We start from the raw sequence: 26,828 nt of genomic DNA, 5'->3' as shown, positions 1-26,828 counted from the left end.
CATGATATTCTGAATATTCTACTTTGTATTATTCCCCCACCCTCTCCAGAGTGGTACATTCATAGTAATCATGCATTTTTCTTTTAATCCGACATGAAGTGGGTGGGAAAGCAGTGAGGGACACTGATCTACATCAAACTCAATTCCAATTTATAAATCTTCCCTTAAACCGACATAATCCGCAGGCTGGGACCAAGCCCAACACAGGAGAGCGAAAAAGGTAGAAAGAGACAAACGGATGATGGGTGAGGAACAAAAAAAAGAAAAGGGGACAGATGGGGTAGTGAACTGGAAAATTAAATAACAATAACATAAGATACCGACACAAATAATGATGGTGTAGAATACCAGAATAATACACAGAACAGTACATAACAAAGTGACCAAATACAAGGAAATATGGGAAAAAGAAAAGATGCAGACATAACTGTGAAAATGTACATTTATTATAACTGAACCAAGGAGATAACCAACGCAAACATAAAAATCCTGGTTAACGACAATAAAAGGAAAAACATGGGGCTTAATATATAAAACTGCCCCAAATTTTCATAGTTATTAAGGCATTTGTTAGAACTCAAAACATTATGGCAGGTGCCAGTTACTGGTCATGTAAACACTTCTCCAGAGTGGATGAACAACACAATAGTAAATACAAAAACAAAAAACTAAATTCACATTTTTCAGTCATTAAGAACCAAAAGGGAGAACTTCAGGAACTGAGCTTCTGTGGAATGTAGCTGGTAAGTCCTGAAAGCGTGGCTTAGAACCTCCATTTTTTGTCACCCATTGATTTAAGTGGTAACGTTTAGATGGCTTCTTTCCCGACCGAGGATAATTCCTAAAAAACATTATTATTAATATTAATTAATTATTAATATTTCTGAATCCTGCAAGTAATGCTGAAATTGTAAAAATAAAAATAAAAAATGTGTATACAGGTCCATTTGTTTGTTGGGAGTATCAAAGCACATTTAAAAGGCTTTAAAAATGCATGTTAAACTCAAAATTAATGCCCAATCGTAGAACGTCTTAAATTCAATCAACTTACAACAATTATTCCGAAAGTGTGTGCGATTTTTCAAGCTGTAAGTCTTCTTATGACAGAAGGTATTTACATTCTCATAAGTAACAACTAGCATTATTCTACAGGGCCAAGTAGTAACAACCGGTGCTTTTTAGGTCATAGAACTCACCGGAACGGAGTTCCAGCACCTATTTTCAACGGATTTTTCAAGTTTTAAAAGTACCTTTTGAACATTTGATGTTTGGTTTACAAGGACTTGAATTGCCCTGTCGAGCGTAGCAGGTCGGCGGCAAAATTATTAAAACAGTGCACGCGGGCTGCTTGTGTGTCGAGTTCGATACATGCGTACTTTGTCCATGCTAGTTGTAACGGCACTGCTCGGCTTGTGGCGCTGCTCAGCTTGTGATTGGTCATGTGGTCGCGCGAAGTGCTTACTGCGGGCGGCAACAGTTATGTTTCGTTACACAACTGACGTGTATGAGTGTGTGTACAGTGATTGACTAAGTGATGCGAGTTCTGGCACCTTTTTTTGCTTACAAAAAAAGCACTGGTTACAACTTAAGCATCTTTTTTTAATTTCTCTTTGCTGCTTCTATTAGCTGGTGATACCACCAAATCCAGGTCCTCCACCAAATGTCTGCCAACGAAAATCTGTTTGCAAGACGTATCTTACGTGAAATAGTTCTTCTCATGCTCCAAAAACAACCTTATGCTAATGAATGCAATTACATGCAATTCATGTTCAAAAGCAAATGACCCTTACGACTGCCTACAACTTGAAGGGCGGAATGAGCTTGGGAAGGGGCGACCATATGTAGTCAACATACAGGAAGGATGTGCCGAGGGGGTTCCGATTCAAATCCTGGGTTTCTTGTAAGTATGCTTGTTTCAGCAGAAGAACTGGCATCAGTTACAGATCAGGGGGTAAATGTATCAAGCTGAGAGTTTTCCGGCGGGTTTGAAAAACCAATCAGATTCCAATCAGATTCTAGCTATCATTTATTAAGTACATTCTACAAAATGACAGCTAGAATCTGATTGGTTGCTATAGGCAACATCTCCACTTTTCAAACCCGCCAGAAAACTCTCAGCTTGATACATTTACCCCCTGGTGTAAGTGCAGACTGATAGTGATGACTGTGATGGCATAGTCTTTGTTTGAAAGACTAGCTAGCACAGAGCATGTGCCTGCAACTAAAATAGACAATAAAAACGCTTTGCATGTACAGTATGCATTAAGAACATCTTGATTTATGTCTTGAATGTAAAAAAAAAAAAAAAAAATTAAATCTATTTTTTTTGCCAACCATATTTTAATTAAGGATTATACTGCATAATTCATTTATTTTATAACATAATTTTTTTTAGATGTGTTCTGCTGTGACGTTATATTACACATATGCTTGTGCGTATACTGCACTCTGTTCTTGCCTGTTAACATATGGCAGGTAATGTTTAAACAGAGCGTACTTACACCCAGATTCAGATCGAAACGCATCTTGAGATCCGCTTGGATTTGAAAACGGCAAAAATATGTTCCAAGTTTTGTGCTGTGCGTTTTGGTTTTTTTAACCGCAAGTTGCGTGCGGACTTGTATCAGGCCTTATATTCACCATCTAGGCCTCAACACTATCAAATTACCAAACCCATTAAATGTAATCTGTTACGGGAAGGGTAATCAAGCCTGTCTTGTTTGTTCACTTTCCATCTTCCTTGCTTGCCGCTGTCATGCCTGATGCCGAACTGTTTCTGTATGCCATGCGATTTGCTGTCTTATTTGCATCCACACATTGATTATTCTGCTTATCTCTGTCCATGTATGCATACTGTTCTTATGTATGTCTTTTTTTCTATTGCATGATTTGTCATGTACTTTGTACTATGTATTATTTCATTTATAAGTGTGTACTCTGTTCATTCCCCTATGTACGGCACTGTGGACACTTTACAACACCGTATAAATAAAAATAATAGTGACAAATTATCCCAAATTCCTAGTGTGAGGTTTAGACATGAAAATCAATCTTCAGTTGCTTTTACTGACAAACAATGGATATTTCTGCTATAAGAAAGTTCTTACTGCACTGTTTATAGCCTCCTTCAAGACGCTCTATGATTACACTGTTAAGTACACTTCACCTAGATTGATTGTCAGTTAGATGTTATTATAGAATATAGAAAGTATATGTGACAGGTTAGCTAAATCTGTCATGTGTCTTATCTCTCAACAGTTTGTTTGGGGTTCAATCTTACCATCAGTATCATGCCATAATCAGTCTATGCTCACCAGTTTCTTCATGGTGCAATACCAAGGAAGTCTGGCCTGGGTTTCTACTAATCTAGGCCTCAAAGGACTGTAGCACTGACTCCAGCTGCTCCCTGATAAAGGCACCTAGTTGTTCTTTTCTAAACACTTCCTCTATAACACCTTCATCTTTGGCATCAGAGAGGCCAGGTAGTAGATCACTTCCTGGTTCCTCCATTAGAAAGCAGCAAATCTCAGCTACCGACTCCACATACTCGCGGTATTACATGGTAGGCCGCCACCTACTATCGCTATCGAATGTAACTCATGTGTTTTAAGACAATGTATGGTCCAGCCCAGGCAACCTGGAGATTGTTCTGATGTGTCGACATCAAAACAAGCAACTTCTGCTGAACCTCTTGGAGCTTTAATAACTACTCTAACAGAGAGAAATCCTAGGTTGCTAGCTGCTCTTTCCAAAACTTCCCGAAAAGAGGTTGAAAAACTCCTGGAAAACTATATGGCCTCTGTGGAGGATCCGGAAGGTTATCACAGGTACCTCACTGGGTTTTCTACTGGGTTATCCTCTGTTGCTGTCAACTTCATCCACCTCTAACCTGTGTTGTTCATCCAAGCATATGAGCTACTATTTCATCTTGTAGACACAGGATTTTGAGTTTGTGAATCCAGGAAGTGTCATTACAAGCCTGTCCTGCCCTCTCCCATGGGACCCCATGCATGAGGGGCACATCTGGAATCACAGCACTCTGGTTCTTATGGACACCTCTGTATATATTTGTATTTACACTCTGTTCACAGCACCATTTTTTAACCCTTTCAGCACTCGTAGCACCAGGTATGATTTTATCATGGTGCCTCAATGCCACACATTGCAAACAAACTATAATACATTTACTTTAATATACATTCTTAAACTGTACTGTACATACATCTTTGAACCCTCAGTGTATCACATTGAAGGTTATCCCATTCGCTGTCGCTTTTCTGGCGATTCACTTTTCTGGTACAACGTCCACATGTGGGGCACGGGGGGCCAAACTATTATTGTTTTCGATAAGGATTTTAACAAAAATAATTTTAAAGTAAAGTTACACTACAGCAGCCACTAATCCATATCTTGCACTCATGAGTTTAAACAAGATTATAACAAGCTGAGTGATGTTTACTGTGTCCATGCTACCAAGCAACTGGTTCTGGGTGCTTGGTAGGTGAATGACTAGCAACGATTTGACATTAATACATACTTGTAAGTTAATTGGCTTTTGACAACAATGGACCTTAGTATGTGTGGTAGAGAATTGCTATGCTAGGAAGGAAGTGCTTCTCAAACAGTCACTCTGCTATTCTAGCAGACATAGTTGCCTAGTATAAATGCACTGTTTGGATTGGTGAAGTGATACACAGGTGCAGTACCAGTGATGTCACAGCAACTCAAATAATTGCCGTTTCAGTTTTCTAACCTTCATCAGACTCTAAAAGATCAATTTCCTAAAAAGATGTTGGAGTGGAGTGAGCCACAAGTAGTGGAGTCGATATATATATATATATATATATATATATATATATATATATATATATATATATATATATATATATATATATATATAGTCTCCCACTTAACTTCCTACCTTTTTCTGCCTCTTCCCCCTCCCCTGACTCTGCCCCGTTCCCCCTTCTCTCCCTCTCATCCCTGTGTCTCTCTGTCTGTCTACCCCTCCCCTTAGATTGTACGCTCCCTTGAGCAGGGCCATCTCTCCTCCTGTTTCCTTCACTTCTAACTCTGCTCTCCAGCTACCTTTCCCCCCACCCCTCTGGGGGTCTCCCCGTCATCCGTGCCCTTCCTCTTGGGCTCCAGCGCTTGCTGGTCTTCCCTCCCCCTCTCTCTAGCTGTGCTTTGAGCTTACTGAGTTACTGTGCTTATTGTTTACTGTACCGTGCTGTCCCACCTTGTATTGTACTTGTTTGTCCCTGTACGGCGCTACGGACACTTTGTGGCGCCCTATAAATAAAAATTAATAATATATATATATATATATATATATTTATTTTTTTTAAAAGACCTGAAGGGGAACAGCAAGTTAACAGTGAACAATGAATTTTGACTTCATTGTTCATATTAAAACTATAACATTCTGCAGTTTAGTGGTCCATTAGCTTGTCACTCTGTGTATGGGAGAATGCTGGTTAATATAAATTAGCTCTGAGGATTCAAATACCTTTGGTTATAGGAAGGGTTGCTCTTTGGCTTATTTCCATTCCTCTTACCATTTCCACAGTATGGAGAATGTTTATAAGCATTTCCTATAATTGCAAGACGCAATCATTTCCAAGGCACACATAAATATGTTGAAAAATAAATTTTTGTCCTACATACCTCCTGGTAAAATTAGATGTATGCTGCCAGTTCTGATTGTGTTTGTTGATCTGGTTTAATAATGAAGCCAGCTCATAACGGGGATCTGTAAACAGTTGCAGGAATAGTCAGAGAGATTAATGTAAACACCTACAATAAAGAGAATTTAGGGAACACCATGGTGCTACAGCTCCCACTGCAAACTAAATAAGTTCTTAGTACAAGACAGATCGAGGTCTTCACCTATAGCAAGCCACCTTTCCTGTAGAGCGTGATATGCTCACAGATACTTGGATGCCAGCCAAGTCTTGCCCTAAGAGTAGTAAAAACTTATCTTAGTAACCAAGTAGCAATAGGGGAAGGAGGCTGGGAGTACTAGTACACCAGGCGGTGTACACAGGGTAACCAGTACAAATGGCCGAGGGCAGGCAGCAAGCAGGAAGGTCAAGGTCTAGGTAGAAGGTCATGGCAGGCAGCAAGCAAGGAACATCCAAATAACAAGCCAATGGGTCAAGACAGGCAGCAGACAAGGATAATCCAGGAACAAGTAGGGTCAGGCAACAGGTAGACAAATAGCAGGATAGCAGCAACACAGCAGTCAAATGTAATGCAGGGTAAAAATGCAATAAATAACAGGTAGGCTACCCGGACCAAGAGGGCTTCCTAGGGGGCAAGTCCTTCCCCCTCACAGTAATAGGTGATTGCAGTCATAATACAGAGTGTCTCGGCTGCCTAGCACACAGCTTGGACGAAAGAGGTAGAACAGCGTCCTGACTGCTAGGCAACATTCAAGATAGAAGAGACAGTGGCTGCTCAACATCCAGGCTCTGGTAATTGTTTGAAAAAAAGCATTGTTTAGTCTTTACGCATGTACATTTTTTGCAGGAATCCACAATCTCTCCTCAGGTACATAGTCCTTCTAGTAAAATAAAAACAAAAAAGAAACAAAAAAGATATTGGTAAAGGAATTGCAGGCATTGTTGTAAGCAAATTCAGCCCATGGTAAGTATTCCACCCAGTTATTGTGAAATTTAGAAATATAAACACCGTAGATACTGCTCCAATACGCAGAGGACAGGCTGTGATTGATTCTCAATAAGGAACAAAAGGATCTCGAAAACTAAGCAACAAGTTGAGATCCTCTATCAGACTATATATCAAAGGGCAGCCCATGGAGTCTGAACACATGTTGGATGAAAAAAAAAGGCCAGCAATTTAGCATTAGGTAATTTGGTGATGGAAACAAAATGGGCCATCTTGCTGAACCCATAAACATAGACCCATATGGTATTGTGACAAGTTGCAATGGGTAATTCAATAATAAAATACATGGAAATATGGGTCAAGGGTTTATTGGGTACAGGCAGAAGCAAAAGCTGTCCGGAATGAACATTCCTAGGGGATTTATTTCTGGCACATATCTCACAAGACAGGACAAATCCATCTTCATACATGGCCACCACACAGATGAGACAAGTTTCTGTGTTTTAGCAATTTCAGAATGACCTGAGAGATTGCAAGAATGGAGCTCAGACAGCAGTGCTTTCCTAAGACCAGCAGAAACAAATGGAAAATGAACAGGTGTTTCAGGAGGGGCTTGATCTTGCCTTTGAGACAATTGAGTAGATAGATCCTGTGTGAGCCCTGCTAAAATGGAAGTAGCAGGAATAATTGGCAATAGAACAGACTCAGGATTATGAAGGAAGCTTCAGGATAGAGCATTGGCTTTAAGAGCCAGACCTAAATGCAATAATGAGGTTGAATTGTATAGAGAATAGTTCCCAACGTGCTCATCTTGAATTTAGTTTTTTAGCTGACAATATGCAGCAAGTTTTTGTGATCTGTAATGACTGTAATGGCATGACTGACGCCTTCTAACCAGGGCCTCCAGTCTTCGAGGGCCAATTTTATGGCAAGGAGTTCCGGGATACCACCATCATAGGTAGATTCAGCAGATTAAAATTTTCAAAAAAGAAAGGCTGAGTTATTTAACCTCTTATAAACAGGATCAACTTGGGAAAGGATGGCTCCAACACAGACATCAGAAGCTACCACTTCCACGATAAAAGGTAGTTCAGGTTTGGGATGACGAAGCACTAGAGCAGAGATAAATGCTCATTTTAACACAGCGAAAGATTCCAAGACTTGGGAGTCCAGTTCATAGTGTCAGTCCCCTTTTTGGTCAAGGCAGTGATAAGTGTAACAATGATTTGGAATGATCGAACAAATCTTCTGTAGTAATTGGCAAATCCTAGAAACCTCTAGATTGCTTTTAAGTTGGTGGGTTGTACCAAATCTAGCGTGGCCTGGAGCTTACTAGGATCCATAGAGAACCTTTGAGGGGAGATAATGTATTCAAGAAAGGCAATCTTAGCATCTTTAAATTTGGATTTATCTAGTTTACAAATAACTGATGATTCTGAAATTTCTAAAGGACTTTCTCAACATGAAGCCGAAGTAATTCTAGACATGAAAAATAGATCAGACTATCAACTAGATACACATCAGCAGATTTGCCTAGTAAGCCTTGAAGAACGTCTTTGAATAATTCATGAAAGACTGCAGGAGCTTGTAGAGATCAAAAGGGCATAATCAGATATTCATAATGTCCAGATTACATATTGAATGCAGTCTTCCACTTATCTCTCATTTTATACATATTTAATTATATGCTCCACAAAGGTCTATTTTGGAAAAAATGGTAGCTCCCTTGAGCTGATCAAACAAGACTGAGATCAATGGCAAAGGATTCTTGATGGTAATTTTATTCAGACCCCCTAAAAGCAATACAAAAAGTCAGTGACTCCCTTTTTTTTTTTTTTAGAGACCAAGAAAAATCCTGCTCCAGCATGTGACCTAGAAGGCCATATGAAGCCTTTACTGCAAGGTTCTCCTGGATATACTCTTTCATGGCCTTAATTTCAGAACAAGACAAAGAATAAAGTCTCCCTTTAGGCAACTTGGCCCCTGAAACGGTCATAGTTCTGATGCGAAGCTAGAGTGTCAGCTGCTTTTTTGGAGAATACATCAAGGAATTCATGATAAGGATGAGTAAGAGTTGGAGGGACAGGTTGGAGTATCCGTATGGTTAAAGAAACAAACTAGGTAGAACAAGTAGAACCCCAATGAATAATTCCGCCTTCAGCCCAGCAAATAAGAGTCTTGTTCAAAATCTGTCCACATACAAGGGGATTACCATCAAGACCACAAGCAGCGGTAATTGGATCCATATTGAGGAAAGGAATTTTAAAGACTTTAGTTAGACCAATGTTCAAAAAGTTTGCCGCTGCTCCACATTCCAGAACGTCAGCGACGTCAAAAGCTTGATCACAAAAACAAAACAAGCAGGAACTAAAAGAGAGATTCTAGAAGAGACCAGTTGTATGCCCAAGTGGACCTTTTCCAAATCCACTAGGCTTGGTCATTTCCCAGCTTATTGGGACAGGTGCTGGCCATATGACCCCGACATCCACAGTATAAACAGACACAAAGAGCATATCCTGGACTTTTCTTCCTGGGAAAGTCTGTAGGCCCTCAACTGCATGGATTCAGTGAAATTATCTGCAATAGGAGTGGAGGTAAAAGATTAAGTAAATGCACCTTCTGTCTCCATCTTCCTTTCTTTAATGCACCTATTGATTTTAACTGCTAGGTGCATTAATTTCTCCAAAGTTTCAGAGGCAGGGTACTAGACTAGGGAATATTTGATTTCTTTTGTGAGCCCCAACCGGAATTGGAAGCACAGAGCTGAATCATTCCAGTCACTGTCTGCAGACCAGCTTTTCTTAGTAACCAGGTAGCGATGGGTATTGGAGGCTGGGAGTAGTAGCACACCAGGCAGTATACACTGGGTAACCAATAGCGATGCAAATGGTGTTGGACAAGCAGCTAACAGAAAGGTCAAGGTTTAGCTAGGAGGTCAGAAAAGGAGCAAGGAAGGTCCAAATAACAAGCCAAGGAATCGAGACAGCGAGCAGACAAGGAGAATCCAGGAACCAGCAGGATAAGGCAACAGGTAGACAAAGAGCTTAGCCTCCAACAGGGAGGCTAGGCCCTCCCTGCGTTTAAACCCATGAGGACCAAATCAGAGGGCTTCCTAGGAGGCAAGCCCCCCCCCCTTCCCCTCACAGTAATAGGTGATTGCAGTCACAACAGTGTCTCGGCTGCTAGACAAAAGCAGAGCCAGAAGAGACATGGTGAGCTGCTACGAACAGTGCGGCTGCTCCAAGGTGGAAGGTAAGTACACTAGTGTGAGCAGTAGCTATTATTGCGGCGGCTCCTAACACATGGTTTGTTATTAGGAATCTAATTGATTTTTCACCGCACCAAGCTTTTAACCCCTTAAAGATGAATTACATAACTAATGTTTTAATCGTATAGGGGAGGTGCTCCACTACTATGTATCAACAATTTATTATTGGAAAAAGAGAGAAAGAAAGGAAGGAGTAGTATATTGTGTGCACTCTTTTATACAAATGGTTGTAATATATAATGGTATTATAAAAACAAATAAACTTTATTGTTGATTATATTAAAAATTGTCACAGCGAAATATTAAAAATGATGAATGACATGTTGAAACCTATAATAATTCAGTTAAAAGGTAGATGACTACCAAGCTGGCTTGCTGCTATGAATTGATGTAGTTAGCGGTAAACGAGTATATAACAGTACACTCAATTGGTATGGATCTATAACTAGGAGTTCCTATAATGGGTCTCTGCTGCTAAGGTATCAGCAGGGATCCATGAATAAGGTTAATAAACAAAACTTGGTGTCTATAAACCAATTTACTAGTTGTCACTTAGATAGGTTTTAGCTTAATAATATATGAAAGCTAAAAACTTGTAATTATCTATCCAGTGTGTAGTTATAAAGGGCTGGTTCCTAACTATTCCTGATGAATTCAGCCTAATATATGGCTGGTAACGGAACCTCAATCCCTTAATTGGTGTCTATAAACCAAATTACTAGTTGTCACTTTAATAGGTTTAGCTTAATGATATATGAGAGCTGAAAACTTGTCTATCCAGTGTGTAATTGTAAAAGGCTGGTTCCTAATGCTCCTGATAGATTCAGCCTGATATCTGGCTGCTAATGGAACCTGATGCTAATCTCCTAGCTAACAGTGTACTACCTATCTACCTGTATTAATATAGTAGTAAAAATAGAGCAGCAAGCTCAGCGTAACGCCGACGCGCGTTTCGCTTCTGAGCTTTGACAAGGCAACCCGATGGACAGTTGTGGTAGGCTCTTTAAAGGGGAAATTCCCGCCCCTTACGTGACGTACATAGATCAGCTGAGCCAAGAATTCAAAGGCTCGTTATTTCTATGAGTCTGTGAATGGTGCTTTGTGTCACATGATACATCATGTGATCCTATGACGTTATTTGTTAGTATCACCATGGAGATAAGGGCTTGTTATAGGATTATTCAGCTGGTTTTCCGTATCAGCCACAATAAGATATTTGGGAATTGCATAAAGTATGACTTTAACTTTAACATTGTGTTTGTTATATGGGCCATATATCGGAGGGCTTTAATAGTTGAAGATAATAATACTATTTATCCGATATCGCTCATATGTTGTGTTAATTGAGTCATTCACAAGACAACCAGGTAAGTAGTTAGCATTTCAAAAAACATAGTGGATCTAATTGCTTGTCAATGACAAGTAGAAATGTGATATTTTAAAAATTAAATCTGAATTACTATAAGTTCCATATTGTAATATATAGTCATGTTATATTTGCAGTATATTAAAAGTGGGTATTAATAGCTTCACTTTAATTATAATTGCTATAGTTCACCTTATATTTATTACATGATCTTAATATCCTGAAAAAATGAACATTGAATTAGTCAAAAATGTAGAACAATGTGACTAGTGCAAAACATATTAAAAATGTGATAATAACATTATTCATTGTGTATTTATTGTGTTTATTAATGTTATTATTTATTTTTCATTTTTACTTTTTTGTGTATTAGTATATATTTTTCTGTTATTTATTGTGCATATGATATTAATTTTATATTTTATGTGTTCGATTTTTTATTTGTTGTTTTTTATTTTTTATTGTTTATTTTGTTTTTTTATATATATTTTATTTGTTATTTTTTATATTATATTTAATTCTATAAGTGAATAGTGCTGATTGAAAAATAAAATAAAAATAAACTGTGCAAAAACCAAAACATAAGTGATACTAGATATCTAGGTTAAGACTGATCCAGCAACTCTAGCTGATACAGATACATACATATTGAGGTGCTTAGGTAATCAACAACACTAAATATGTGAATTTAGTTCTGTGGTTATTATTAATTCAAAATCCAGTAAAGTTAAATATATTGGACCCAAATTTTAGGGTTTGAATTATTGCTTGTACTTTTAATCAGGTAAACACCATGTAATTACTATTATCATTTAAACCATTGGGAATGAGGCTTCCCATCAAGAAGATTTTTTTGGTTTCATGTTTAAGGAGCTCAGTTTGTATATCCCCCCCCCTAAGACCAAGATTTATCTGTTCCATTGCATATGTCTTAAGGTGTTTGGGATCATGATTATGATGTTGTAAGAAATGTTTGGCTACTGTAGTCAAAGGTCTCATATTGGTTCTATCCTTAATAGCATTCCGTATATTCCCCACGTGTTCAAGAATTCTCTTTTTGAACGGTCTGCTGGTCATTCCTATGTATTTCAGCTTACATGGGCATGTTAGACAGTATATCACGTTAGGTTAACCTAACGTGATATACTGTCTAACATGCCCATGTAAGCTGAAATACATAGGAATGACCAGCAGACCGTTCAAAAAGAGAATTCTTGAACACGTGGGGAATATACGGAATGCTATTAAGGATAGAACCAATATGAGACCTTTGACTACAGTAGCCAAACATTTCTTACAACATCATAATCATGATCCCAAACACCTTAAGACATATGCAATGGAACAGATAAATCTTGGTCTTAGGGGGGGGGATATACAAACTGAGCTCCTTAAACATGAAACCAAAAAAATCTTCTTGATGGGAAGCCTCATTCCCAATGGTTTAAATGATAATAGTAATTACATGGTGTTTACCTGATTAAAAGTACAAGCAATAATTCAAACCCTAAAATTTGGGTCCAATATATTTAACTTTACTGGATTTTGAATTAATAATAACCACAGAACTAAATTCACATATTTAGTGTTGTTGATTACCTAAGCACCTCAATATGTATGTATCTGTATCAGCTAGAGTTGCTGGATCAGTCTTAACCTAGATATCTAGTATCACTTATGTTTTGGTTTTTGCACAGTTTATTTTTATTTTATTTTTCAATCAGCACTATTCACTTATAGAATTAAATATAATATAAAAAATAACAAATAAAATATATATAAAAAAACAAAATAAACAATAAAAAATAAAAAACAACAAATAAAAAATCGAACACATAAAATATAAAATTAATATCATATGCACAATAAATAACAGAAAAATATATACTAATACACAAAAAAGTAAAAATGAAAAATAAATAATAACATTAATAAACACAATAAATACACAATGAATAATGTTATTATCACATTTTTAATATGTTTTGCACTAGTCACATTGTTCTACATTTTTGACTAATTCAATGTTCATTTTTTCAGGATATTAAGATCATGTAATAAATATAAGGTGAACTATAGCAATTATAATTAAAGTGAAGCTATTAATACCCACTTTTAATATACTGCAAATATAACATGACTATATATTACAATATGGAACTTATAGTAATTCAGATTTAATTTTTAAAATATCACATTTCTACTTGTCATTGACAAGCAATTAGATCCACTATGTTTTTTGAAATGCTAACTACTTACCTGGTTGTCTTGTGAATGACTCAATTAACACAACATATGAGCGATATCGGATAAATAGTATTATTATCTTCAACTATTAAAGCCCTCCGATATATGGCCCATATAACAAACACAATGTTAAAGTTAAAGTCATACTTTATGCAATTCCCAAATATCTTATTGTGGCTGATACGGAAAACCAGCTGAATAATCCTATAACAAGCCCTTATCTCCATGGTGATACTAACAAATAACGTCATAGGATCACATGATGTATCATGTGACACAAAGCACCATTCACAGACTCATAGAAATAACGAGCCTTTGAATTCTTGGCTCAGCTGATCTATGTACGTCACGTAAGGGGCGGGAATTTCCCCTTTAAAGAGCCTACCACAACTGTCCATCGGGTTGCCTTGTCAAAGCTCAGAAGCGAAACGCGCGTCGGCGTTACGCTGAGCTTGCTGCTCTATTTTTACTACTATATTAATACAGGTAGATAGGTAGTACACTGTTAGCTAGGAGATTAGCATCAGGTTCCATTAGCAGCCAGATATCAGGCTGAATCTATCAGGAGCATTAGGAACCAGCCTTTTACAATTACACACTGGATAGACAAGTTTTCAGCTCTCATATATCATTAAGCTAAACCTATTAAAGTGACAACTAGTAATTTGGTTTATAGACACCAATTAAGGGATTGAGGTTCCGTTACCAGCCATATATTAGGCTGAATTCATCAGGAATAGTTAGGAACCAGCCCTTTATAACTACACACTGGATAGATAATTACAAGTTTTTAGCTTTCATATATTATTAAGCTAAAACCTATCTAAGTGACAACTAGTAAATTGGTTTATAGACACCAAGTTTTGTTTATTAACCTTATTCATGGATCCCTGCTGATACCTTAGCAGCAGAGACCCATTATAGGAACTCCTAGTTATAGATCCATACCAATTGAGTGTACTGTTATATACTCGTTTACCGCTAACTACATCAATTCATAGCAGCAAGCCAGCTTGGTAGTCATCTACCTTTTAACTGAATTATTATAGGTTTCAACATGTCATTCATCATTTTTAATATTTCGCTGTGACAATTTTTAATATAATCAACAATAAAGTTTATTTGTTTTTATAATACCATTATATATTACAACCATTTGTATAAAAGAGTGCACACAATATACTACTCCTTCCTTTCTTTCTCTCTTTTTCCAATAATAAATTGTTATTAGGAATATAAGTGGCAATTGTAATCAGCATTGCAGTAACCGGTAAACAACATCAAGGCAACACTATGGCAAAGCAATGCTATGGTAGAGCAGTACAATGGCAAAGGTAATGCAGTACAATAATAGTAGAGATAAGAGTGAGAGTGAATCAGGATAAGAGGAAGGAAATTTATAATTAACAAGTAACAATGTCCATCCAGTGCAATTTACTATTTATCAAATTGCAAAACATTTTTGACATGTTTAAATAATTAGCAATGATGCATACAAACATGTTTTACACAGCAATCCATTAATACATGCACACAGATTAATTTGTTTCCCAGCATGGGCAATACATTTTTGTACTATGCATACATTTGAGCAACAGCTTGCATACAACCTTATGCATTGGATGGGTTACTTACCTTCCCAATTGTTCACTCCCTCCGATTCCCGAATGTGTATCAAAACTTGATCACAGTAATTGTTTTTATTTGCCTCCAACTCAAAATGGGATATAAACTGTCTGAAATACATAAATAGTAAAATAGCCAAGAGAGCATAAAGAGAGTACATAACCTAAAAAAAAAAGGGTAATCAGAATTGCATTGGATATACTGTAGAATGCACTCATGGAACCATGTGTGTGTGGCAGGGAATTTAGATTGTGAGCTCCAATGGGGCAGGAGCCGATTTGAATTATTTCATATTCTCTATACAGTGTTGCGTAAAATGGAAAAATATTATGTACTTAGGTTAAATCTCTTTCTCTGAATATGTCTGAGGGACACTGCTACCATAGGGTTGTATGTGGGGAGCCTGGGAGTTGGCAGTTAAGTTAATAAATTTGTTTATACTTGGTGACTAAACTCCTCCCCTCTGCAATCCCTCCTAGCCTCAGTGTAATACAAAAGCCCAAAAGGAAGGGAACTAAAACAACTAAGACCAATCAGTAGAAGAACAGAAGGGAGGGAACGCAGTGTCCCACATATGGATTGAGAAAAAGAGATGTAACATAAGTCCTCCTTTCTCATTCATACTATCTGTGGGACACTGCTACCATGGGGACTTTCTAAAGCAGCCCATTAAAAGGAGGGAATGCTCTGATAATTCAGCAAGCAACACTGTGGGCTAAAAACGTTAAGTGGGCCCTGGCTTGACACCTTACATCAAGGTCTTAATCAAGGAACTCCACGTGGAAACCATACTTCAGCTGAACCCGAGGCGATAAGGAAATTGTTAGTAAAGAACAACATAGTGTCAGGCCTCCTCCTGGAACCACTGCAGGAACCATGGACCGAATCCTTAGAGGGGACAAACATCTCGCCCATTCACAAACCTCTGTCTTTACGGAGGAAGGCAAAGAAGGTGAGCAGATACTGGAACGGTCAGGGACTCACCTGCAATCTTCTGTGGAAAGTGAGAACCAAGAATAGGGGGTAGATGTGTGAAGGACTAATACTCTCACCTCCCCATGGAGCCCCTACACACCCTATGTAAGCCATGGGCCACGTTCACTTTTTTGGATGAGAATCTCCATAATAGTCAGAAGCCAGCAATAACGATCCCGATCAAGAAGGATAGCAGAGGATGATCACGGCTGGAAGGGAGGCCCCAAGGAAGAAGGACTGTGTTAAGCCAAAAGACCTCTCCACCACAAACACAGCATGATTAGAATATTGTATCCTGATCCAATGGCCCCTACTTGAAGTCATAAGAATTCTAAACAGATTCTCCTCTATAGACCCTCCGTATATTCAGGGGAATCTGCATAGTGAAAGGAACGGTTCTCCCCTTCAGGACTTCCACTACATGAACATAACAGTCACCTCAACAGTAGGGACTCTGGTCCTGAACAGATTACAGGTCGTGGTGACCGTACCAAGGCACCCTGAGATGTATATTGGGTAAATCCACTGCCGGCACAGCCTTTGAAGATCTGCATAGAGACGATCCCTTTCCCTGCAGGCCCATTGCGACAGAAGTCCACCCAATAGACTAAGCTGTAATTGAACACCCTCATGCATTGCTGGTCCTGTCCTCTGTTGACGTATGCCACGACCCTGGCATATTCAGACCAAAGGAGGACTGGAATTCTTCAAGAATGACCAAGCCTCCCCTGCTGGGACAGTAAAGTTACACTTTGGTCCAACCCGTGAATGTAGAACCCTCTCAAAGATCAGGTTCCTTAAGTCGGATACGGAGCCTCCCCTAGACAAAGGACACTGCTCTCCAGCCTATAGGCCGGCATTGGTGTCACCATGTACCGTGTGCCTATGGCCAAGGCATTGTCTGTCTAGAAATGGTCCTGTAAGGGGCACTCATTTAAGAAGGGCCTCCTCTTGATACGAGTTTGAAAACTTAGCATCTTGTCTACCCAGTTGAGAGTGAAAACCGATCCTTTGCTTACCAGATCCCCTGGAAGGAGTAGGATGTAAACTCCCTTCAGGGAGAATCACAAAGTAGAATACCATTCCCTAAGAAACCGCCTGTCCCCCAGAACACACTCCGGCCGAACACCTTGGCCTTGGTATCACAAACGATTTCCATTCTCGGTGAGGGAACCAACTGGAATGGAGGGAGATAGAACGGTCACTCATGTAGTCACATACCTTGAAGCCCAGGTAGGAAGCCGTTACGCAGGTTGAACTTGCCTTGATAATGTCATCCAGTGCTGACAAAGACCAGCCGAGGCGAAGATAGGAGGCTACCGTTGCTGTGGTCTCTGTAAGACCGTGGCTCACATGAAAGGCCAGACTACAGAAGAGAGGGCCTTGCTGTAAACAGGGAAGAGGTTGAAAAGACATCCAGATGGAGCTGTACTGTTCTAGGCAAAATCGCCTAATGCTGGGAGCCAGGGACTCCTGTGGTTTATATACCCGTTCTTACCTACTGGTACAGGCCACACTTGGAAGTAACCTAATATAAGAAGTGGAGTAAAAGTCCTGGGAGTACTGCCATACCAGGTCAGAGCCAGGGGTAGCCAGAGCAAGCTCTTCTACCCTCTCCATGTATTATCAGTCCTGTTCCTAATCTGTTCCCAGATTGAAAGAACGGAGACCACAGTATATCTGAACCCATGGTTCAAGAAGAGATACAGGATTAGGGCATGTAGGGAGAGTGTGGGACTGACCAGCCTATCTGACTAGGGATGTTGATTTGTTGTAGTATCCCGAGTAGTAGAGTTGGTATGTAGTCAAGTAGGATCCAACCCAAGCTCTTGACACCCTCCGGAAGCAAGGTCTCTAGGTGCCTCCTATGAAAAAGAAAATTATCCCCGGGGATCGTCCATGGCCGAAGAGGCTGCTTCTGAACTACCAAACCTTTGTCAGATTGACCACCCCGGGGGGGAGTCAGTCTCCGAGCCAGAGTTTGTTCAGAACATCTATCGGGAGGAGGGTACTCGTCTCCCTTGGGCTACTATTGAATGTATGTCAGTTTCTGATCCTGTAGTCTGCAACCATTTACAGACACATAAAGAAATAAGGTTGCGTTCTGCGTCACTGCCGTAAGCACCAGATTTCAGTGGTACAATATTTCAACTCAGCATGGGATAAGGGTAATAGTGTTATTACCCTTATGCTTATAATTTTTTTTTTTGTATGTTTCCAATTAGGTAAGGACCTAGGCTTGGAGGTCTGCCACAACCAGATCCACAAGTGTTTGTACCAGAATCCTCCATACTTTTCTTCAGACCTTTTGTCGATGACAGAATTCAGGGACAGGCCCGAGGGGACCCCTGACACTTACGTTCGTGGAGTCCGTGTGGGTAAAACCAGGAACCAGAACAACCGGCTTATGGCCTCCCCTAACTATGGAGCGATGGGGTTCTACTGGGCGGAACCCCGCTGACACGTGACCAAGCAGACGCAGGCCCGGATCTAATATAGGGACCGGTACCTGTTCACTTTTGAGTGGAGTACGGAAATGGAAAGGGCCCCGGCACTAGCTTGTATCACGACTGGGCCGCAAGTAGCTGAACATGTGTCACTACTGACTGTGTCCGCTCAATTGAGCACACTGATTATATATATTAAAATATAATGATATTTATACACACACACACACATCTGGGGTGGCGTGCTACCCTGGATTAACTTCAATGGGTAAGCCCCCCTAGTCTTCACCGGGTCCTTAGTCCACATCAGGAGTCTTATATTTACATTGTCAACATTAAATCATTTTACCCAGGCACTCTATAGTAGCCACTGTTCATGTAACCAGGTAACTGCAGCACCGATCCAGTTCCTTTTGTTTTATATACCTTAGCAGACAACACTGTTATAAAAGGGGCAGAATGAGTTAATACAGAGGATACATGTTTTCTTTAGCTCTCAGCCAAAACACTATCTCAATACGAAAGGAGAGAAGTAGATGGCACCTGTTCAGGGTATACTTCTATTTCCAGATAACTCTAGACAGGAGTTTTGTACACAGCAAAATTGTATATAAACTGTGTAGGACAATGTGTCACTAAATCAACAGAGCATCTCATATACATCTATACTGAATATAAACTGTATAATAGAATATTCATATACATGAAATTTGTGCAGATTAACATAATAGTGACTGTACACACACAAACACACAATATCAATCAATATCTTATTCATATATATCTATGCAAAGAAATTCATGAAGTCCTTAGCTCCTGATAGCTAAAGACTGTCCGCGCCATAGAGAAGAGGAGTTTGTAACCATGTCTGCTGTTCCCGATTCAGGAATATACCATCCCATTGCAGTGTTGACCCGTTTTGAAGACCTCTGCAATTCGCCCTGGCATGCTGTCAATCAACTTCTGGGCCACATACTGACTGATGGCCGTCCATTCTTGCCTAATCAATGCTTGGAGTTTCTCAGAATTTGTGGGTTTTTGTTTGTCCACCCACCTCTTGAGGATTGACCACAAGATCTCAATTGGATTAAGGTCTGGGGAGCTTCCTGGCCATGGACCCATAATTTCAATGTTTTGATCCCCGAGCCACATAGTTACCACTTTTGCATTATGGCCAGGTGCTCCATCATGCTGGAAAAGGCATTGTTCGTCACCAAACTGTTCTTGGATGGTTGGGAGAAGTTTCTCTTGGAGGATGTTTTGGTACCATTCTTCTTTCATGGTTGTGTTCTTAGGCAAAATTGTGAGTGAGCCCACTCCCTTGGCTGAGAAGCAACCCCACACATGAATGGTCTCAGGATGCTTTACTGTTGGCATGACACAGGACTATTGGTATCACTCACCTTTCCTTCTCTGGAGAAGCGTTTTTCCAGATGCCTCAAATAATCTGAAAGGAGATTCATAAGAGAAAATTACTTTACCCCAGTTGTCAGCAGTCCAATCTCTGTACCTTTTGCAGAATATCAGTCTGTCCCTGATATTTTTCCTGGAGAAAAGTGGCTTCTTTCCTGGCCATCCTCCAAAAGTCTTCGCCTCACTGTTTGTGCAGATGCACTCACACCTGCCTGCTGGCATTCCTGAGCAAGCTCTGCACTGGAGATGTCCCGATTCCGCAGCTGAATCAACTTTAGGAGATTGTCCTGGTGCTTGCTGGACGTTCTTGGGTGCCCTGAAGCCTTCTTCACAACTATTGAACCTCTCTCCTTGAAGTTCTTGATGACCCGATAAATGGTTGATTTAGGTGCAATCTTACTAGCAGTAATATCCTTGCCTGTGAAGACCTTTTTGTGCAAAGCAATTATGACTGAGCCATGGTTAACAGCATGACAGAGTGATCTCCAGCCCTGTCTTTGTCAACACTTGCACCTGTGTTAACAAGAGAAACACTGACCTGATGTCAGCTAGTCCTTTTATGACAGGGCTGAAATGCAGTGGAGATGTTGCTTTTGGGATAAAGTTCAATTGCAATTCATCTGATCACACTTCATGACATTCTGGAATATATGCAAATTGCCATCATAAAAACTGAGGCAGCAGACTTTGTGAAAAATAATATTTGTGCCGTTCTCAAAACTTTTAGCCAAGACTGTATACCCTATTCAATTAAAATGGCATTATTATAGTTTTAATTCCTTTTCTCAGAATCCAAATGGGGAACACTGCTAAGATGCGCTAAAGAGGATGTACCAGGAGGCTGGCACTTTAAAATTTATACTCAGCGTCTGTTTCACCCTCCTGAAAAGAGGCTCAGCTCCCTGACCTGGTAGATTCACATCCCAATGCTGCATTTGCCAGGGCTGGGAGTAGTGGAGCAGAACAGGGAGGTTTCTTGTTCCGAACCAGTGTCCCACATAGGATAAAAGTAAAATATGGCCATATGTCAAGGCTATACTCTCTCCAATTACATTGTCAACCATTAGCACTACTGCACTGAGAGAGTAGTTTAAATTTAAACCCACTATGCATGAATCACTTATGACTTATGAATATAATAAAAATCAGGTGAACCTGTAATAAGATTCGAGTCTGCATAAATGGACTTATTGATAGGCTAGTTATTTTAATTGCAGAAAACATATTTTTTGCGTACTTATCTTGTGTATTAAGTTACACTAATTGTGAAGAAACTAATCTTAAATAAATGGTTCAAAATACAAGTATACAACCTTAGTTCCTATTAAGACTGTGTGGATAGGCAAATTAATGTTGCATTTTGTAACCTGAAATATTCTATTTGCTGGTCCTGTTATGTATAACTGAAGGATTAAAAGAAAACAAAGCCAAACAACAACCAATGGTACCTGGAGGCTGGTCTAGGTAATGGAGTGACTGCAGCCTGTGACTTTTCTTTGGCTGATGCTGGAGAATCTGGCTTCCTGCAACCTACAGAGGCTGAAATCTAAGTGAAAGTAACAAAGTAACACAGAATTACATTAATGGCATGACATTTTTTTTTCCCAAAATCACAACTTCCATGGTATGTGAAAATCAATAGTTAAGAAAACTGTATGTATTCCTGCTTATAGCCTCTAAATGCAGAGAGAGATCTTATTATTTCATTTATATTCATATAGATGTCTTTACAGGCTCAATATCTTTACCAGTAGACATATATATGTATATTGACCTAAGCAAATAACTAAACAGCTTTGCTTCTATGAGCAGGATTTAGACATTGTATTTTACAGATATATTATCCAGACAAAATGACATCATATACAGTATGTAGGGATTTAATTATCTACACCAGAAGCTAACTCTAGCAAATATAAAGGACTTCCATGTCTGCAGTCACAGACTGTAATTGTGCAATTCTGAAGGCAAACAGCTTCAAGTTGCTGCCAGTCTTACATCTGGTAACAGCATATCACTGGTTTGTAATATCTGTATAGAGTATTGCCATTTAAAAACTGCAACTCCCTCGGTGTAAGATATCTGTATGTACATATGTATTTCAATGAAAAAGCATAGCCTTGATTTAACATCTAATGGTCACTATAACGTTGAATCATCAGGACTCGCTTTATAGGTAGACTGCTAGTAACAGCAAATGGCTGTCAAATTAGCTGGAGAGTGTGGATACAGCATATGTCTGTCAACTGCATGGGTCTGTCTGTGTAGCATCCAGCTGAGAAGTGGGTGGGGGATTTCCATAGAGCTGGAAATTGGATGTAGGGGGTTTCTGCGACACATGGCCATCAATTGCATGGGTCTATCTCAGAAGCATATAGCTGACAATTGGATAGAGGGGTGACTGTTCACCATACAGTTGACAACTGGATCGAGGGATGTTTGTGCAATATATGGCTGTCAATGTGGGAGGCAAGTCTCTGCAATATACGGCTGGCAATGTCCGAAAAATGTGTGTCTGTCTGTATCTATAGTTTTTCTAGAGCTGTTTAGATGGAAAAAAGCAAACGTCTAATTGGTTGCCATGATTTACAGGACATTTGTATAAACAGTACTATGTCCTGATATGGTCCCCAATTGGCTATCTGCATGTGTGGTTTTAGGTCGTCATAGGAGCTGTTGGTAACATTCCAAATGTGAAATCTGCATATACATAAAAATGCAACTTCTTATATGTGACTATATAAAAGAAAATTAATTTCATGGTAAGTCAGTTAGGGCAAAACCTAGTTCTGCACTACTGAGAACTAGACTTCCAATAAATCCTGTTTTGTCACAGCAGAGTGATAAATATCTACCGTATATACTCGAGTATAAGCCGAGTTTTTCAGCACTTTTTTTGTGCTGAAAAAGCCCTCCTCGGATTATACTCGGGTGATGGAGATGCAGAGGATGAATGGGATGTGAAGCGATGAATGGTAAATGAATCATCGCTTCACATCCCATTCATCCTCTGCCGCTGCAGCGCTGGACTGCACTGACAGCCTGTTTAGTGAGACATGAGGAAATCAGTAACAGCCGGGACGTCAGGAACCTCCTGCACAGGCGCGTCTGAAGAATGGAAACATCACTACTTCAACCAGCGCTATTGGAGTGGTAGGACCAAACGGAGCTAGGAACTTTCCTTCAAAAGACTTTGTGTCTGGACGTCTATTATAGTCAGCGCACCCCATCTGTTTGCTTGCAGTCTTTAAGGAATACCGCGGACGGACTGAGAACTGCTATCAAGAAATCGTGAGTTATACACTCCAACACTGCTCTGCATTGTTCCTTATTGTTATGTCCTATACAGTTTGGAGCCTCCGGATATACCACCATTCCCTTCAGTACTGTTTATTGAGGTCTGCATCTCCTATATATCCTTTGTGATATATTACATGTTGGTATTGCTACACCAGTCAATCATCCTATTTATTTATCTAGTCTGGGAACAATACATTTGTTTTTATAGATTGTATATATCATTTTTATTTTTGAAATTTACTAGTAGCTGCTGCATTTCCCACCCTAGGCTTATACTCGAGTCAATAAGTTTTCCCAGTTTTTTGTGGTAAAATTAGGTACCTCGGCTTATATTCGGGTCGACTTATACTCGAGTATATACGGTACATTAAAATAGAAATCAGTATTGCTCTCTAATATTGGAGTTGGATAATTTAGCTGGAAACTAGATTGTATTGTTGTACCCTGACTGTACCTAATGCGTGGATGCTGCTGTCTCCACAAATTAAAAAAAAAAAAACTCTTCCTGGCATGCAACTATGATTTTGCAATACTTGTTTCAATCCTTTAAAAAACAAAACAAAAAAAAAACCTCCAAAAAACAACAAGTTATGCACTCCTTATGAACTGTCTGTATAATGGACAAAAACATCAGATGGTGAAAGACTGCATGTTATAAAGAGAACATTTTTACTTCTCTCTGCTCTCAGCTAAAGGACCAACACTGTTCTGCCAGATAACTGACAAATTATAATCCTGCTCATACTTGACCATGTTTAAACATATTTTTTGATCCCTACATGGGTGGAATACTGGCAGATATGTTTTCTACAGAATATTTTAATTGGGCTGACATTGAAGAGAGCGATACTTTGGCAAAGTGGGGGTACTTGAATCGAGTGCTGCAACTAAAAAAAAATAAATGAAAAAATGTACAGTAATAAAAGCAAGAGACTTCTGTATCAAACAGGTTAGCAAAAAGCAAGAGGAAAAGGAACCGAACTTGGTTCTCAAAACTTGTATCAAGTATTGTAAAAGGAAAAAAGATGGATTTTAGAAAATATAAGCCGACTAGAAATGAGGTACATCTTGCTATGCAGAAGGCGAATAAAGCAATGAGATGTGCAGCCGCACAAGCTGAGAAGACATGAGTCAGTAGGAAACATTTTTCTTTATATATATATATATATATATATATATATATATATATATACACATACATACAAGTTAACCTGTGCATGATACTCATGCATTCTAGTCAAATCAAGCTACTTAAGGTGTTAAAAAGGTTCTTGTCATGCATTTGGGCCTAGCCCAGGCCTCCTCAGGGGAAGAGCGTTACTTCCCGACGCAAGCGGCCTTTTTTAACAAGGTTTTGTCCACATGTCACCACCTCATCATTCTTCTCCATCACCTCATCCTTCATTTTCATCGCCACATCTATCCAGATGTCTATCCAGACACAGGGATCTCTCTCAGCGGTCCTGAGTATCAGACTCCTCTCGCTCTGTCACCCCCGGCAACCACCAACCACTCCCCACTGTCACCCCCGGCAACCACCAACCACTCCCAACTGTCACTTCTCCTTCAAGAAATATATATATATTTTTTTTTAAATCTTTATAAACACTTTTAACAATTAACAAATTAAAAACATCTTAGTATACCAAATTTCAGCCCTTTGAGGTTTTTTTTCCACACACACTAAGAATTTAGTAGGTCAGTGTATAACTCTGCCCAGCAGGTGGCGCTGCAGCTTGGTTTTATTTTTTCCACACACACAGACAGACTAACACACGCCACTAAGCATTTATATTATAGATAGATAGATATATAGATTATATATATATATATATATATATATATATATATATACATATACATACACACACATATATACACACACACGGTCAAGGCCAAAAATATTGACACACTTGCAATTTTTTTCAGATCGCTCACAATTTCCTTTAAACATAAGTTGAAATTAACAATATTTGTTCTCTATTAATATACAGAACATTTTATTTTTGATTTTTAATTTATTACTGGATCTCCTTTTAAAGTCATAAAATTACTAGAAATGGTATTGGCAAACTGATTGACACCTTAAACTTAGTATTTGGTCAAAATAACTGCAACTCAACCTCTTTATATTGCCATGGATTTGCTTCCTGCAATGCTTTATTGGCAGTATGATCCACTCCACTTGGGCAAACTCCTGCAGTTCTCCCAGTTTGAAAGGTGCCTTCTCTCAACTGCTGTTTTCAGATCTCTCCACATCAGGACAGTTCAAGTTCAGCATCTTGTCTTGAGCCACTCCTATGTGCTTTTCGAAGTGAGCTACGGGTCATTATCCTGCTGGAAGACCCATGACCTTTGACGGAGACCCAGCATTATAACACTGGGATCAACACTGTGTGCCAAATGGCACGGACATTGCACTGCGTACTTTGCTGCCAATTATGGTAGGACTCTACGCTCATTTTCCCTCACACCTCTATATCCATATGTGGATACCAAATGTATTTTTTAATTTCAACAATTTTCTCGAAGATATATTGCATTATTAGCAAAAAACTGAAAGCGTGAGAATATTTTTGACCACGATTGTATAAGTACAAGAAAATCAAAAAGAGGAATAATAACACTAAAGACAGAGGGAGAGGGAGAGGGACTTGATGATGGAGACAAGAGAATAGAAAATCATCTTACTGCTTATATTTGTTCAGTATTCAAAGCAGAAGTAGAAGAGAACAGTTAAGTAGCAATATTATTGATACAATGAGGCAGACATAAGCTCAGTAACAGAGAAGAGAATTCTCAAAACTGACATTCAAAAATGAATGGAGTCAGATGGGATACATAAGGCCGTAATGAGAGGCCATCTTATCCAGACAGCTTCCCACACAAGATGAGAACAAGCCCAAACCCCTCCATAAAACTAAATTTAGCAAACAGATCTTCATCAAACTTATAAAGGTTAGGGATCCTTTTACCCTTCTATACAGAACAAAATCTGAAATGGCTCAATCAAAAATAATATGAAAATGGGTATAAGGTAAACAAGCTACTGGCTCATAACCTTGCAAGGTACAAGAAATAAAAGATATTATAAAAAAAAATCATGGCTTCAAGTTCAATGCAGTTAAAGCCGTCACACACTTTTTTAAAAAAAAGAAAAAAAAAGGGGTTGAGGCAGAAGTTCAATAAAATAAGGTTGACTAAGCCACCGATGGAAGAACTGTCTGCTAATTGAAGATCGTTGTTCAGAAAGATGACAGACAGTTATAGGAAACGGATCAGGATGGACTCCTAAGGAGACAGTGTAATATGGGCACAGTGATGAAGGAAAACAAACTCCCATCCCAGGAGACAGGCATCTGTAGAGACTACTTTTCAGAACACAACTGAGAAATGTCTCCATTCCGTCAAATGTGATGGACTCATCCACAATTTGAGGGAGGCAGCCACCTTGTGTGACAATCAAATGGAACATCTGAGCCTCCAAGTGCATACTGAATGGAGTGCAAGTGCAATTAGGCCTATAGTACCTCTTATAGAATTGAGACCCTAGTCC

General features: G+C 39.2%; 1 protein-coding gene across 2 annotated transcripts in view; it reads right to left on the bottom strand.

Moving 5' to 3' along the window:
- Positions 1–424: 424 nt before the first annotated feature.
- The window catches only part of S100PBP (S100P binding protein), a 29,563-nt gene continuing 3,159 nt past the window's right edge, over positions 425–26,828 (bottom strand). Inside the window, exons 3-6 of one of the 2 annotated variants that reach the window (XM_075195240.1) lie at positions 21,421–21,518; positions 15,147–15,247; positions 5,668–5,752; positions 425–841 (exon numbers count right to left, since the gene is read on the bottom strand). In XM_075195240.1, the coding sequence (XP_075051341.1) occupies positions 691–841; positions 5,668–5,752; positions 15,147–15,247; positions 21,421–21,518 (435 nt within the window). In that variant the 3' untranslated portion in view covers positions 425–690. The remainder of the gene's footprint in view (positions 842–5,667; positions 5,753–15,146; positions 15,248–21,420; positions 21,519–26,828) is intronic. The other variant, XM_075195241.1, reaches the window with a different exon arrangement.

This window comes from Mixophyes fleayi, chromosome 2 (assembly GCF_038048845.1).
Source record: "Mixophyes fleayi isolate aMixFle1 chromosome 2, aMixFle1.hap1, whole genome shotgun sequence".
Taxonomy (NCBI): domain Eukaryota; kingdom Metazoa; phylum Chordata; class Amphibia; order Anura; family Limnodynastidae; genus Mixophyes; species Mixophyes fleayi.
This window is presented reverse-complemented; position numbering and strand designations above follow the sequence as displayed.